The following is a 16,235-nucleotide window of genomic DNA, read 5'->3' on the forward strand; positions in this document are numbered from 1 at the left end:
CCTCGGATAACTCGTCGAATCCGAGTATAGCTATATATCTTGAAGTTCTTTCTAATGCTGCAAAGTCTGCTTAACCCTCTATGTTGTCTTGTAATGCTTCTCACCCACAATCCAAGGCTGCAGCATAGTTGACATCGAATCCAATGGATTCACGGTCAAATAGATATCTTTTGCTGTTAAGCCTCTTGAAAGCGCAGTTGTAGCATCTAAATGTGCAAATGTCCTAGCAAGGACTGGGTCAGTCAAATCATCCGCAGGTACGTAAACAGCTTGAATGGAAGTTATTGATCCTTCCTTGGTGGAAGTAATTCCTTTCCTTTCTTTCCCTTTCCTTTTCTGCAGTAATCTCATTTTCGTACCAGGGGTAGGTTGATAACCTACGGCGGAAGGCCAATAAAAAAGGGTAAACAATGCATTAGCGTGTGGAACCAAAGCAGACCTTCACTCAGATTGACTCATGCAAATGCGGAACGAAGACAAGTGAAACCAAGACCCTAAGGAAACACACGTTGGAAGAACCAACGAGCCATCCTAGCCGCGCCTTATCGAGGCACATGTTTACAGTGTTGTTAGTACGGCCATCGAGCTGTGAACAAGATATGCAAAAGGCAAGTGAGAATGAAAGGAAAGCCTTGAATCTAAGTAAAGCTTACAATTATAATGAAAATGCAGCTAACCAAGAATCACCTAGTCCTATTTTACCACACCACTTGAGCTTAATGAAGAAAGAAACCCGCTGATTTCAATCGTTTAAACACAGGATGATGTTAGATAAGAACATAATTAATCTCTTGTATATATACAAAAAAGCACCTCTTTGGCTAACTAGCTAAGTAACGCCTTTTTGTTTGGTCCGTGCGAAAGGAAAGAGAGAGCACCTCTTTAGCTAAGTAACTAGCTAAGTGATGCCTTTTTGTTTAGTCCCTGCGGTTGGCTTACTTTATCGATTGTGTTGTAATCTTTCTCTTTTTTTCAAGCGTAAGCTTGTATTGAGCTTCCACAACTTTGCAGGGCCATTTCCTGCATCCCTTGCCAACTCGAGTAGCTTGTATTGAGCTTTAACAACCTTACAGGGCCATTTCCTGCATCCGTTGCCAACTCCAGTAGCTTAGAGGTCCTTGACCTTAGTGCAAATGTGTTCACAAGAAAGGGAGTATTCCTGTGTTTTTCAAGCATCTGCATGAAGATCTATGCACAGAGTATGGCTTGGGTTCAGTGCTTACCATGAGAAGAGTTCACCCCTTAAGGCTAAGCAAAATTATAAACTTCTAGAGCAGAGATGCAACCTTAGCATTTCTATGCAGACATTGCACGATACTACATCCCTAACCCTCTAGGATCCAGTGAAGGCAACCTAACATTCTTTGATGTTGGCCAAAACAAGCTTACAAGCACTATTCCAGAGGACTATGGCAGCCTAATCTACACCCAGGTGCTTTCATCATGACATAACAACCTCACTGGCACCATCCCTTTCAGCCTAGGCAACCTGGTCCAATGCTCCAAAAACCACCTAGACCATTTCCACCTTCAAGGCCCTATCCCCTCTGGGTTATCAAGGCTAGATATCATAAATCAGCTTGATTTGTCAAACAAAAACCTATCTGAATTTCCTCTGACTCTGGCAAGCTCTCTACCTTTCTAGCTTCCAGCTTCGCCAACAATCCTTATCTGTGTGGCACACCTCTCCACCATGTTAGGTAGCGTCTCCTCCATCAAACAATTCCCATACCTCCATAAACAGCTTCTCCTTGAGCCACCATTGGCGATTCAGATCCGAGATTACAATAGTTATTGTTCCTGTTGTTGCAGCGTTACTCCTTGTTGCAGGTCTTAAGTGTTCATTCCGTATGATTGAAACACAAAAGCACATGAAAGAATTGATGCACGATAATTCGATGGACAAGCTACCGATCACTTATACATCCTCAAGCAGCATATCCCACATATCATATTTAGCAAGAAGAAATCTAGAAAAGTCACTTAGCATCAATGTCGCCTTATGTGAGGTACATGCCTTTGCAAGATATCTCTAATGCCCAGGGAACTCCTTGGCTTGGATTCACCACCCAACCTCCCTTATATAGCCCCTGCGTACTGAATCCCCTGTTCCACACTGGCAACCGGCCACTTACTTGCCCAAGTCCGTGACCTCCCCTGGGTATTCCCTTGGCATGGGCATTGGAATGACATTCTATCAGGAGCGATGACTGAAAAAAATCACAAAGAGGTTAGCTTTCAAGTTACTTGCAAATGATAGTCTTTTGAAGATGTATGAGATCGCTAATGGATCATTGACACATTTGAGAGAGAATCCAGGAAAGGATGTTTGGAGGTCCAAATCTAGGACATAGAACACACATTGTGCACATAACACCAACCTCTGGTAAACAACAAATGATGTCTTCATTGATGAGATACATAATTTTGAACTGGATCAAACAAGAGCGCATACTATGTGTACAAGATTGTGGCCACACGTCCCAAATTTGCAAAGCCAAGTTACCCAAATGTGGCAGCTACAATTACAATGGTATGTAATGGGAATGGCCTATGAAATTTGAGAATAGTGGAATTAAGAGAATTAGAGTGAGCATTTTTGTGAGATTACTTTGAAAACTTGGGGGTGAACTTAATTGCTGGTAGCAACTTTGTCCTTTGCATCGCTTGCAAGGAATTGCTTCATGATGGAAACTCGTAGAGTTTTCCATGTCTTTGGGGCTTCACCATTTCCACGAAGGCTAGCCCACCATTGACGAGCTGATTTTTGGAAGTGCATAGCTACATGGCGTAACTTGGAGGACTCTGTGAAGCCCTTATCTCCAAAGGCCGCATCAAATTGCTGAATGAAGGCCAACACTTTGTCGCTAGCACCAAAGGTGCCATCATAGGTGAGAAAAGAGATACTCTTTCCTCCCTCCTTGAACTTCTTTAGCTTTTGTGACCTTCGCCATGCAGGAAATGATTTGCGATGTCCTCCCCTCTTGTATTCTTTAGGCGAATAGCCATAACTTTCGTCAGAAGAGGAGGAAGGTGAAGAAGAAGGAGAAGAGGGTGACCTCTTCCTAGCCCTTTTCTTCCTTTGTTTCCTCTCTTGCCTTTTAGAGTGATGAGGAGAAGGACTATGTGTTGATCTTTTCCTCTCGGGAGGAGTAGGCGATCGTCTAGATCGCCGTCTTCGTGGAGCCACATCTTCAGAGGAACTTAAACTTTCCTTGCTTTCTTGCTCTTTGGATTCCTCCTCTAGAATGGGAGAGAGTCTTCTTTTGGGGTCTCTTCAAGAGGCCTCCTAACCTCTCTCTCCTCTTGGAGAGGAAGGGAAATTCCATAAGCACGAAGTTGTTGAGTAACTTCGGCTTTCAAAGCATGGTTGCCCATAGCTTGCTGCAACCTAGTGACGAGATAATTCACAAACATGGGAGCATCATCATTAGCACCTTCATGTGCAAAATCAAAGCTATCAATGTTCATTCTACTCTCTTGATTATTGTCAGCCATGTTAACAAAATTTATGTATGTACTTAGTGTATTCTTTGGCAATTCAAAGCCTTAGTTGCCACTCCTCTTAGCCTTTGAAAATCGGCTCTTAAGTATCTACACCCATGGCTCGAAGTGGTTAATTATAGAGAGTAGAGGAGTAGGTCTAACATAGCAGAGTTGCCAAGGGCTAGCTCCTTTCGGACTTCTTATGGCTCAATAATGGTAAAGCCGTAGGCAAGTCTAAAAAGACTCCATTATTAAGTCCAAAGCTCCTGAGGTGTGCACCATCCCCCGCATAGTGGGCTCAACAAAACCGATAATAGATCCCAGTTCCACTTACCCTAATATAATTAACAACATCAACCATTTATAGGCTACTTAAGGACCTCTCTTCTTGAGCAAGAAAAGAGAAACCAAATGCTATGATACCAATGTAATGGAATTGGCCTATTTAACTTGAGAGTAGAAAAAATTAATGAGAGTACTTTTGAGAAATGACTTTGTGAGCATAACGGGTGAACATAATTGAAGATAGCAACATAATCATAGCAATTAGTTAACTTGGCATTAACAATACTTTTGCAAGAGAGAGAATTTAGAGAACATGACAACACTTGAGGACCGGATTTATGTGGAGCCGGTCCCCCCTCCAATAGGCATTTGTATTATGATTTCTCCCATTAAGAGAGACTTGTTACAATACAATCTTTGTGTTCCTTGTGACCTACGTGATGCAATGAAGATGGAAAGCTTCATGCATCACAAACATAACATAAACTTGAAGAAAAGCTTTAACTATCCCAAGCCTCAGTCCCAAGACCTCAAACACCTTTGAAGGTGGAGAGAGCTAGCAGGGAATGAGGGTAGGGAAGAGGAAGAAGAAACATTTCGTAGGAGAAAGAATCAGTTCCTCACTTATCATAGCTCTTGTTGCTAGCATACATAATAGCATAGTAATGAAGAAGAAGGAGATGGCAAGCTTAAGCATTGAAGCATGGCTCTTGGTTGGATTTGCACTCCATAGCCAAGAGTGTTGGTGTAGGCTCTCAACCTCTACTTGCTTGGAGAAGGACAGGGAGCTCTTGCACTTTGCATAGTACACAATGAGAGTGTTTGTGAGTGTGTGTGGGTGAGTATACCCCCCAAGCAACCCCCCTCCTTGCTAGGTCGGACCCCTCTTCTAGCTCAACCTTGAAGCTCATTGGCTCTTTCCAAGCTTAGCCAATCACAAGCTTGGGCCATTTCTAGCAATAGGTGTAGTCTTGGGACAAGTGTCCCCCTTTCCCCTTTGAGAGGGAGGACTTGATAAATGCAAAAACAATTAGATAATTCCAGTAATTTATCATTGGACCCCTTTGAAGCCTAGCCAATAGGATTCAAACATCTCATGAAGGTAACATAGGTAGGGGCCTGACATGTGTCCCTGCTGCCTCTTCAAGCTTGGGCCTTCCTTGTGTGTGTGAGTGTGTGTTCTCTCTCTATCCCCTAGGAAAAGGGCTCGCCCCCCCTCTTGTAGGGATACTTTTGACTTTTCATGCTCAAGCACCTTAGTCATCAAGCATGACAATGCACTTAACTAGGGGTGTTCCCACAAGCATCTCAAGCAAGCATGTCAAAGCACCTCAAGCAACTTAATCAAGTAGCAAGTCAAGCACCTCAAGCATGTAGCAGGTCAAGCACCTTAATCAAGCACCTCAAGCATGACAAGCACGACAAGCACCTCAAGCAAGACAAGCACCTCGAGCTTGGGCCGGGTTCCCGCCTCAAGCTCAGCCCTAGCTTACCTAAGGTCAAAGGACTTTTACACACATTATTGGAGGTCTTCAATGAAACTAACCCTAAGGTCTTATGCTCCATTGGTTAGCCTTGCTCTTTGATAGACCATCTCTCATTTGGGCCCCTTTACCATTGGCCCCGTGTTGAGATAGATCTATAAGCCCATATCTATTTCTTAACACTTGTTCCCGTTTATTCTCCCACATTAAGTGATCAATTTAATATAAGAAAATCCCTTGAAAGCTGTGTCAGCCGTTACAATATGTCCCATTTCAAAAGCTTGAATGCCCAACTTGGTGGCCAACTCCGTTGATATGAAATTGTGAGTAAAGCCAGGGTCAAACAAGATGAAGGCATCATGCTCCCTTACCTTTCCCCAAGCATAGGAGAGAGATGATCCTGAGCATCCTCATTTGGAGCTTCGATGGTGGAAGCCCTAGGAATTGCGAGCATTTTTCTTAGGGCAAGAACGATAGCCATGTCCTTGCTCCCCACACTTAAAACACTTATGGTCCTTGCAAAAAGCTTCAAGCTCTTCATGAGAGAGTTTTTTTTTACCTTTGTAAACTCCCTTCTCCTTGGACCTATTGTTGTTGTTGTTGTAATGGCCTTGGGAAGAATTTTGGGCATTAATTTTTCCCTTGCATCACTTTTCTCTTTATTTTCCATGGGCTTGACATTCCGTCTAGCCCCGTGTTGGAAATTGATGTGCGAAGCAACCATGGTATGGTGGGTTACTTTGCTGATAGAACTAGGCCATTGCGAGTTGACATACTCGGCCATCTCTTCAGGCAATCTCGCACAGAATTGTTGCTTTTGCTATGCAAAGTCTATCTTTTGAAAGATAGTAGCCTTGAGATGTAAATCCCAAAACTTATCCACATATTTGTGGATAGACTCATGAGAGAGAAGCCTCAAACTCTGCCATTTGGTGAGCACTTTGTCCTTTGCTTCGCTTGCAAGGAATTGCTTCATGATGGAAACTCGTAAAGTTTTCCATGTATTTGGGGCTTCGCCATTGCCACGAAGGCTAGCCCACCATTGACGAGCCGACTTTTGGAAGCGCATAACTACATGGCGTAGCTTGGAGGACTCCGTGAAGTCCTCGTCTCCAAAGGCCGCATCAAATTGTTGGATGAAGGCCAATACTTTGTCGGTAGCACCAAAGGTGAGAAAAGAGATACTCTTTCCTCTCTCTTTGAACTTATTTAGCTTTTGTGACCTTCGCGATGCAGGGTAAGATTTGCGATGTCCTCCCCTCTTGTATTCTCTAGGAGAATAGCCATAGCTTTCATCGGTAGAGGAGGAAGGTGAAGAAGAAGGAGAAGAGGGTGACCTCTTTCTTGCCCTTTTCTTCCTTTGTTTCCCCTCTTCCCTTTTGGAGTGACGAGGAGAAGGACTATGGGTTAACCGTTTCATCTTGGGAGGAGTTGGCGATCGTTTAGTCCGCCTTCTTTGTGGTGCCACATCTGTGGAGGAACTTAGGGATTCATTACTTTTTTGATCTTTGGATTCCTCCTCTCGTATGGGAGAGAGTCTTCTTTTGGGGGTCTCATCAAGAGGCCTCCTAAGCTCTCTCTCCTCTTGGAGAGGAAAGGAAATTTCATAAGCACGAAGTTGTTAACTTCGGCTTGCAAAGCGGGGTTGCCCATAGCTTGTTGCAACCTAGTAACAAGATAATTAACAAACATGGGGGCATCATCATTAGCACCTTCATGTGTAAAATCAAAGTTATCAATGTTCATTCTACTCTCTTGGTTATTGTCAGCCATGTTAATTAAACTTATGTGTTTACTTAGTGTATGCTTTGGCAATTCAAAACCTTAGTTGCTACTTTCTTAGCCTTTGAAAATAGGCACTTAAGTATCTACAGCCATGGCTCGAATTGGTTAATTATAAAGAGTAGTGGAGTGGGTCTAACATAGCGAAGTTGTCGAGGGATAGCTCCTTTCGGACTTCTTATGGCTCAATAATGATAAAGTTGTGGGCAAGTCTAAGACGACTCCATTATTAAGACCAAGCTCCCGAGGTGTGCACCATATCCCACATAGTGAGCTCAACAAACCCGATAATAGATCCCAGTCCCAGTTACCCTAATATATATATTAACAAAATCAACCATTAATAGGCTACTTAAGGACCACTCTTCTTAAGCAAGAAAAGAGAAACCAAATGCTATGTTACTAATGTAATGGGAATGGCCTAGGAACTTTGACAATTGCATAATTAAGAGAATTAGAGTGAGCATTTTTGTGAGATTACTTTGAGAACTTGGAGGGTGAACTTAATTGATGGTAGCAACATAAACATAGTACTTAATTAACTTGGAATGACCAATACTTTTGCAAGAGAGGGAATATTAGAGAACAAGAAAATAGATGAGGACCGGATTTACTTGGAGTCGGTCCCCCCTCCAAAAGGCGTTTGTATTATAGATTCTCCCATCAAGAGAGACTTTGTTACAATACAATCTTTGTGTTCCTTGTGACCTTGGTGATGCTATGTAGATGGAAATCTTCATGCATCACGAGCTTAACATAAACTTTGCAAAAAGCATTAACTATCCCAAGCCTCAGTTCCAAGGGCTCAAACACCTTCCAAGGTGGAGAGAGCTAGCGGGGAATGAGGGTAGGAAAGAGGAAGAAGAAACATTCCATAAGAGAAAGAAATAGTTCCTCACTTATGATCACTCTTCTTGCTTAGCATAGCATATTAACATAGTAATGAAGATGAAGAAGATGGCAAGCTTAAGCATTGAATGACGGCTCTTGGTTGGATTTGCATTCCATAGCCAAGACTGTTGGTGTAGGCTCTCCACTTCTCAACAAACTTGGAGAAGAAGATGGAGCTCTTGTATTTTGCACTTCACACGATGAGAGAATGTGTGTATGTGCGTGGGAGAGTATACCCCCCCTCTCATGCTTGATCCACACCTCTCTCTCTCTCTCTCTCTCTCTCTCTCTCTCTCTCTCTCTCTCTCTCTCTCTCTCTCGTATTATTTTACTATTTCATTTGGACATGTGTCCTCTTTTTTCTCTTTGAGAGAAATAACTTAATTTTTTATTTTTATGTATCTAAATTCTCATTGGACCCCTTTAAAACCTAACCAATAGCATTCAAACACATCATGAGGGCCACATGTGGAAGCATCATTTGAGCATGTGTCTTTTGTGCTTATTAAGTCATTTGGTTGAATGGAATACTTCAAGGATTTAATCAATTAAGCATGGCACGTTCATGTGTTCATGTCTCTTGAAAGTTATCTTTGAATTGAATACTTCAAGAACTTTAAACATTTAAGCATGTGAGAAACACCTCAAGCTTTTGGATAAAATTCCCACTAAAAACTAGCAAGCCAACAAGCACCTCATGCTTGGGTAGGATTTCCATCTCAAGGTAAACCCTAGCTTGCCTAGGTCAAAGGACTTTTGAACACTAACTTTTGGAGGTCTTTAATGAAGCTAACCCTATGATCTTTAAGCTCCATTAGGGAGCACTGCTCTTTGACAGACCATCTCTCATTTGGACCCCTTTACCATTGGCCCCGTGTTGGGATAGATCCGTAAGCACATGTCTATCTTCTAACCCTTGTTCCGATTTATTATCCCACATTAAATGATCATTTTAATATGAGAAAATCATTTGGGTTGGTTAGATACTAGATTTTATGACACGGTAGATGTTCAAGCTGTTAAAAGTTCGTGTTTGCAAATTTCTTTTGATGTTATGAGCTTTCTCTCATTTTGGCCTCCTTAGTGTGAACATTGGGGATTGCCAAGTATTTCAACTTGCGAGGCATATATAGTGCCTTGCAAGTTGAAATACTTCGAAAGCTTTTAGACATCAAGGATTGCCAAGTATTTCAACTTGCAAGGCATACATATTGCAGTCTAAAGGCTAGGTCAGGGTTTCATGTCTAATATTTAGTGTCAATGCCTAGTACATGCCGTCAGAAAATAGGACTAGTGCCTACTTTGATGGCAAGAGTTGCAGAGGCTTAAGGGCCCTCCTCCATAGACCCATAAAAGGGTTGCCTAGTTGACGGGCTACTTATACCGACTGAATAAATTTTGACTGTTGCGCGTTGAGTTCTACCGACACTTGTTGCTCGACGGACTCGCCATATAGTATGGGTACTAATTGCATTCAATAGTGCGGGGGGTAGATGATGCACCCCCAACCAAAAAGGAAGGGTCTAGCTAGTTCAATTGCATGTGTAATTCAGCATTGTTGAGGTTGAAGCTATTGTGCGCTTGCTCTCCACTAATTGAAGGGTCCCTTAACTGCCCTTTTAGCTAGAGTATGGCTAGGGATCAATCTAAGGCAATGGTCACACGAGGCTCAACTATCAATTATTTGGACGGATAATTGAGCCTGCGTTGTGGTCACGCGCATGTAATTGTGCCGGCTCAATTGTACTATTCTTAGAAATTTGCTACTATGCCTATTTCGGCACAGTTACATTTGGTGAGGCTCAATTACAAGTTACGAATAACTGAGCCTCGCATGACCACACCATAAGCTCACAAGGTGATGGTGGCTTGGAGTGAGCGAGCCAACTAGAAAGTACACTAGCTAATTGGACCTAATAGGCAATTGGAAAAAGAGCCGTTTCTTGTTACGAGTAATTTTAGCCCCTAGGCAGATTTGATCACACAAACTAACTACTTTCTTTTGTTAAGTCCACAATGTGACATAAACATTCATAGACGGCTTGTAGCTTGCTCCCTTGCGACCAATAATATCAAGGTAGGCCTTGTGATTTTATCACTTGTTTATATTATTTGGAGAGTGAGGGAATATTTCTCCGTATCCATAGGTTGAGCATGAAGGGTGAAGGGACAACTCACGTTCTCTGCTGTGGGGAGTGAAGAATGATGATGCGCTGTAAATTCGAAGGAATGTTTACCCATTCTGAATGGAGTAATATGCATAACCCAATAGGTTAGGTCTCCGTCGAGGTCCAGGGTTGTGGGGCAAGGGATCGTGGCCATTCATCTAGTGTCCATTATGGATAGTAATTTTTGCCCATCATCATCAGATGTGAGAGAAACCAGCGCACGTAATGTGCATGACAATGATTGGCAATCATTGTGCGACACCTCAGCATGCAAAAAATCGTTGTCTGTACTTGCGTTGCAAGGCTGCACTGTGTCGTGAACAGAGACCAGTGCTTGGCCCCACTCCCGTGGACCTTGACGGTCGGGAAAGGTCATTCAGTGACCTTTCCACTGTAAAACTGCTCCCGGCTCTCTGTCGGTCGCCATGGGGTCGCAAGTTTTACTGGGAAAGGTCACTGAATGACTTTTCCCTACCCCATAATCTCAAAAAAAGATGCTACCTTCGACAACCACTAAACTGCAAAAGTAAAGGGTAATCAAATTAATACTTTGAACAAGGGTGAAAACTCGCATGGACATTATGCATGATAACTCGCATGACCCGTTAGGGTAGGTCTCCATAAGTTTGAGAAAATAAAAAAACCTTTAGCAACATTTAAAATGCAAAAGTGAAGGGGGAAATTATAGAAATATGAAAAGCATCACTAAAGTGGAAAGTTAAAAGACTGGTTATTTTTTTATATATAAAAGGCTTGTCTAAGGTGTGTGCACAGTGCAATGTGAGCATTCTACTTTTCTTTATCTTTAGCTTAGGCGTTTGTGCTCCTTAAAGTTCAAATGGATTGGCATATGTTTTCTATTAGTTTTTGTAGATTGGAAATGACAAGCGACGAAATTACAAGCTTGGAAACATAATAAACCTTGAAAATGGAAAGTCAAAAGATTAGACACTCTTTTTGTATAAGGGTTTAGCTAAGGCGCGTGCATCTATATAAACATAATATGGCCGAAGGAGGAGCACTTTCCGCGTGGCTCGAGCTGTGAGTAGAAGGCTAAAATCCAAGGCTAACTTAACAAAGTGTAAAAGCGGTTTGAGATTTTAAGCTCCAGCTTAGTGTACAACAACAACTCCAGTCCCGACTCCAACCTTGTTCATGCTGCTTTGTGTGTGTGTGTGTGTGTGTGTGTGTTTGAGACGTTGGCCTGCCTGATTCGAATGCTCGCTTGAGTCATCCACCCTTCATGCTAACCTATCTACGCCCGTACTTGCCAGCCTATCCTACGCTATCTTCGCCACTGTGCAAAGCCCACAACTTGCACCAGACCACCTCGCCACTCTGCTCTTCTCCTCACGAGACTCCACCTGCTAGGCTCACAACTTACCCGCCAACCTTGCTAAACTGCGCCTGGCTGCAGTAACATGGATAGCTCTCAGCTTATATTGCCTTGCTCACCAACCGGCCTTGTCGAAAAACCTGCTGCAAGCTGGACGATGGTTGCTTTTGACGATGGACACCATGTGCATGCCATCCCCATATCATTGTGCCTTTGCCTTTGCGCCATGGTGTTCATCTCCTTCATCACCCATTGGAAGCCTCAGGTAAAAGCACCCTCGCTAGCCGACACTATCGCCCTTGATGCCATCATATCCCTTTGGAGAGAGAGAGAGAGAGAGAGAGAGAGTTGAGATATGTTTTATGGTTGCACGTAAACCACGAAGCGAGTTCAAGAAGAAATATTTGAATGCCATAGGAACATTTTCAAGAGACCTGAGAGAGATAGAAAGAGAGAGATCATTGTGCCCGGACACTACAGAGAAGGGGGGAGTTTGAGGGGTAGGGGTAGGGGAGGTAGGATTGTTTACCTCTCAAACATCTTTTACTAATTGCATATGCATTGTATAACCAATTTTTCGTGAGGTTTCATTAAACAATTTTTGTCCTTTTTTTTTTGGAGAAAAAGATTCTTCCAGTAGTTAATAAAGCTGCCCATAGGGATACAAACCACTTCTATTAAAGAGGGCTACATAAAAAACATGGGGAGACTCTCCCAGTGAGTAAACAAAGTATGTACACTGAGGGCTAAATAACAAGATGGAAGGAGGAAAAAGCCACACTGGAGGCTGGTGCACCCTGGACCAAGGTCAAGAAGGGCCCCGGGAGCAAGAGTCACAAAAAAGCCTCTCTGCGCTCCCTCATGCAGTCGGAGTTGCCTTGTAGTCTCTCAAATTGCCCCCTGAGAGTGTGAATCAGCTCAAACCAAAAGTCACAAACAGTCTCTATCAGTGGGACCGGGCGAGCCTCAAAGATGCGAAAGCAACGGGCCCGCCAGATGAACCAGAGTGTCAGGCTACAAACGAGCTCCCAACACACCTCTCTCTCATTGCACCACTCCTGGGGGGTAAGCTTTGTCACAAGCTAGAGTGTAGGTCGATTCCCGTGGATCACTATCATCTTGCTGGTGGAAACCAACTCAAAAATGGAGTGCAAGGCCAACTCAAAAGTGGAGTGCAAGGCCCATGAGAGTGGACTAGGCTACAACATGCCAAGTGTATTGTCGAGCTGTGGGAAGAGCTGGCATTAGCCAAAGAACTGGAAACCAAACCTACTGTGACATGGGGTAGTCCCACAGATAGTGACGCTAACTCTCCAAAGGATGTCCAAAAGTTGCATAGTCTGTCGAGAAGCCAATTGTGTACTAGCTAACTCCCAACTGTGTATTAACCAAATTGGTTAATAGGATCAAGTTTTCCAAGTTAGTTCAACTTCAATAGCCTGAGGTGCGCAGAAAAGGGTTGAACAAAGAGAGATTTGGGGGGTGAACTGATTCAAGTTTTTCATGCTAAAGAAAAGTATGCAACTAACATGGCCTCACTATTGATTGAAATCTTGCAATAACTGTACGATATATAAGTATGGAGTCCTTTACCTTGGTAAAATGGTTGGGAGAGAGAAACAGAAAAGGGGGGGGGGGGGGGTGGTCCCTCATTCATTTGTAGGAATTGATATAATCCCGAGAGATATGAGAGAGAAGAAGAGAAGAAAGGAGAAGTTTGAATGTCGTAGGAACATTCCCTAGAGACCTCATCAATCTATTTGATGGTTACCCACACACACACACACACTTGCACAATGTGTGTGTGTGTGTGTGTGTGTGTGAGAGAGAGAGAGAGAGAGAGAGAGAGAGAGAGAGAGAGAGAGAGAGAGAGAGTGGTGCACTCTGTTCCGTTAAAGGGTATGTGATGGTTGACTACTTTGTTGGTCATGTAAAGTGAGAGAAAGATGACGACAGATAGGGTGGACACATGTAGGGCTAGCATTTGGCGAGGGAAGGAAATGATCAATGCAAATTAAGTAGTCGTACACATGCAAGAAGGTTGGATCTACCATTCCATCTCACTAGCGTAATTGCAGGTACAAAATGTTGGCATGGTAGCACCCATTATCCATTGAGGAGGCCTCCTGCACCCATGAATGATATGGTCAAACACCATGAGTTGTGGAGACAAAATAGGGAGGGCTAGTTGCCCTCTTTATATGCTGGACGCCTTGCTGAATAGGTGCATGCGCAAAGCCAGAGAGAGAGAGAGAGAGAGAGAGAGAGAGAGAGAGAGAGAGAGAAGTTGAGTTATTTCATTAGACTAGGATATGTAATAGTCTAATACACAATTGGTCATGAGCACATGAAGTTGTTTGGTTGATGTTATTGGTCTTTATACTAAGTCACTTTAAATTTTGTAAGTTTTCTCACATATAAAATTAAAGTTTAGAGAAAAAATTCAAATTTGTAGGTGGGATTACATTAAACCTAGTTTTTTTTTTCAAGCACTACCATGTTTGCCACAACGAGACTTGAACCATCTTCATCCACAATAAACCTAGGCTTTTTATGAAGCACTGCCAGGTTTGCCACAACGAGACTTGAACCACCTTGACCCCTCACTTATCGTTAGTATTGTGCTGACACACAATGGGTTTTGTGCGAAGAATAATGATTGAGTATGGCCTGTAGATGTTCCAATTTTACACGAGACACATTTCCAATTGTGTATCAACAGTACACCTCAAGCATTTGAGGTACTTATGAAGGTCTCCTATTGATAACACTATGCTAATGGCAATGATTTTTCTTTTGCATGTTGATTTACACATTTTTCTAGCTTCATCCATCAAAGAAAGTGGTAGGGTTAGATAGAGCACTTTGTAAGTTTGCCAGAAACTAAAAAATTACATCCATGTCAATATTATTTTCTTAGCGAAGCATGAGTTAACCTCTCCCTAAGTGAATACTCTCCCTTTCTTAATCCCAAGGGACCTCAAGATCTATCTAAAGAGAAAATGACAACTTGTATCAAATGTTTGGAGGCATAAGTGAAAACTGCAATTTAATTATATATATTCGACACAAATGAATAATAACAAAAGAGGAAGATGTATATACATTTATCTTCTCTATATATCCCCCCCCCCCCCCCCCCCCCCCCCCCCCCCCCCCCCCCCCCTCTCTCTCTCTCGCACCGAAGACAATGTGGGACAATCAAGCATTTGAGCATGGATAACCAAGTGTCCATTGTATATGTGTCATGGGAAGATGTACACACACACACACCCACACCCACACCCACCGGTGGTAAGAGCGAGCGAGACCTGGCGAGCGAGACCTGCTGGTAGGCGGGTAGCTTTTTGCATCCTCCTCCTCTTTACTTTATTTGTAGCTTTTAGTCCCCTTAAGGCTTAGAGTTCCCGTATTCCATTCGTTTTTGTAGACTGGAAATTCATTGGATTGCATGCCTGTGACAAGTGGCGAAGTTGCATCTTCCTTATTAGTTCACTAATAAGTCAGAAGGCTGGGATTTTGCACAGGGTGAACATGGGAGGAGGTCTGGGCAACGCCGGGCCAGTTCTGGGAGCATTGACGGCCGCACTGCTCCTGGCGTTGAGCAGGAAGAAGAAAAAAGTCAAAGAAGAAGAGGCAGTGGTTGCAGAGGCAGAAGAGGACTATTATGTCTCAGCAGATACGGTGGGCGCTGTAAAGCCAGTGGACCTTCAATGGAGCAACCTTAGCTGTTCCCTCTTGGAAAAGCACGGGAAACATGTGTGTTCTCTTCTAGCTACGTACACATATTTATTCTAGGTGTAGAGAGAGAGAGAGAGAGAGAGAGAGAGAGAGAGAGAGAGAGAGAGAGAGAGAGAGAGAGAGAGAGAGAGAGAGAGAGAGAGAGAGAGAGCATGCACGCGCGCGCACACACACACACACACACACACACACACACACACACACACACACACAAACACAAACACAAACACAAACACAAACAGACACAGAGGCTTCCCTTGCTTATTATTTTAGCCATGAAATCAATCAGCAGCAGATGGACTTCTGTATTGAAACTACATTTTATTGCAGTGCATCTCTTGGATGTGGGAGGGGCGTGCGTATAGTACGTGTACTACAGCCTAGATGTGGGATGGATCACATATGTAGGCTGTATTACACGCATTTGGTGGAGTGACCATTCAGAAGCACAACCATGAGCGAGCACTTAAGCAGGGGTTGGAGCCCCTCTCCATAGGATGGGACTAATTGACCAACCCTCAATCTAGATGGATCGACAGCCACATTCATTTGAACACGAGGGGATGTTTGTTTCTGTTTATGTGTAATCAAGAGATGAATTTTGAGAGCACACCTCCCCCATGAGAGTAAGGCCTTACCATAGGATATTGTGCAATTCATTACATGTATGTGCAAAAATATGATGGTACGGTAAATTCGAGGGGCAGAGGATTTTACACTTCATTCTCTGTTCTAGGTTCACATCGTGCACACAGTTTCTTGTAGTTCACTTTGAGTTCGCTTGGTAGATGCACATTGGAGTTTAGTTTAGTTTGGGATTAGAGGGTGGACATCAAACTCGAGGCTAGGGGACCATTGATCGCTTTTAACGGAGGAGGTATTATCTAGTCACAAAGGCTTCCTCTATTGTTTGAAAAAGCCAATGTTGTGGGCCTATGCAGTTCGAGGATGGCCCCTTAGGGAACCTCAAAGGGTTCTTCATAATCCACAGTTCTCTAAAACACTCCACTCTAGAGGGTGGTCGACTCAAAAGAATGATAGAATTTTGGAGGGGCATCTCCT

At 43.2% G+C, this 16,235-nt stretch overlaps 1 protein-coding gene across 1 annotated transcript in view; it reads left to right on the forward strand.

Annotated features, from left to right (window-relative positions):
* The first annotated feature begins 14,881 nt into the window (after positions 1–14,881).
* ABCG7 (ABC-2 type transporter family protein) overlaps positions 14,882–16,235 on the forward strand; it is a 71,178-nt gene continuing 69,824 nt past the window's right edge. Inside the window, exon 1 of the mRNA XM_086523156.1 lies at positions 14,882–15,191. Within this exon, the coding sequence (XP_086379282.1) occupies positions 14,967–15,191 (225 nt within the window). The 5' untranslated portion in view covers positions 14,882–14,966. The remainder of the gene's footprint in view (positions 15,192–16,235) is intronic.

This window comes from Adiantum capillus-veneris, chromosome 1 (genome assembly GCF_014529385.1).
Source record: "Adiantum capillus-veneris isolate H3 chromosome 1, ASM1452938v2, whole genome shotgun sequence".
NCBI lineage: Eukaryota > Viridiplantae > Streptophyta > Polypodiopsida > Polypodiales > Pteridaceae > Adiantum > Adiantum capillus-veneris.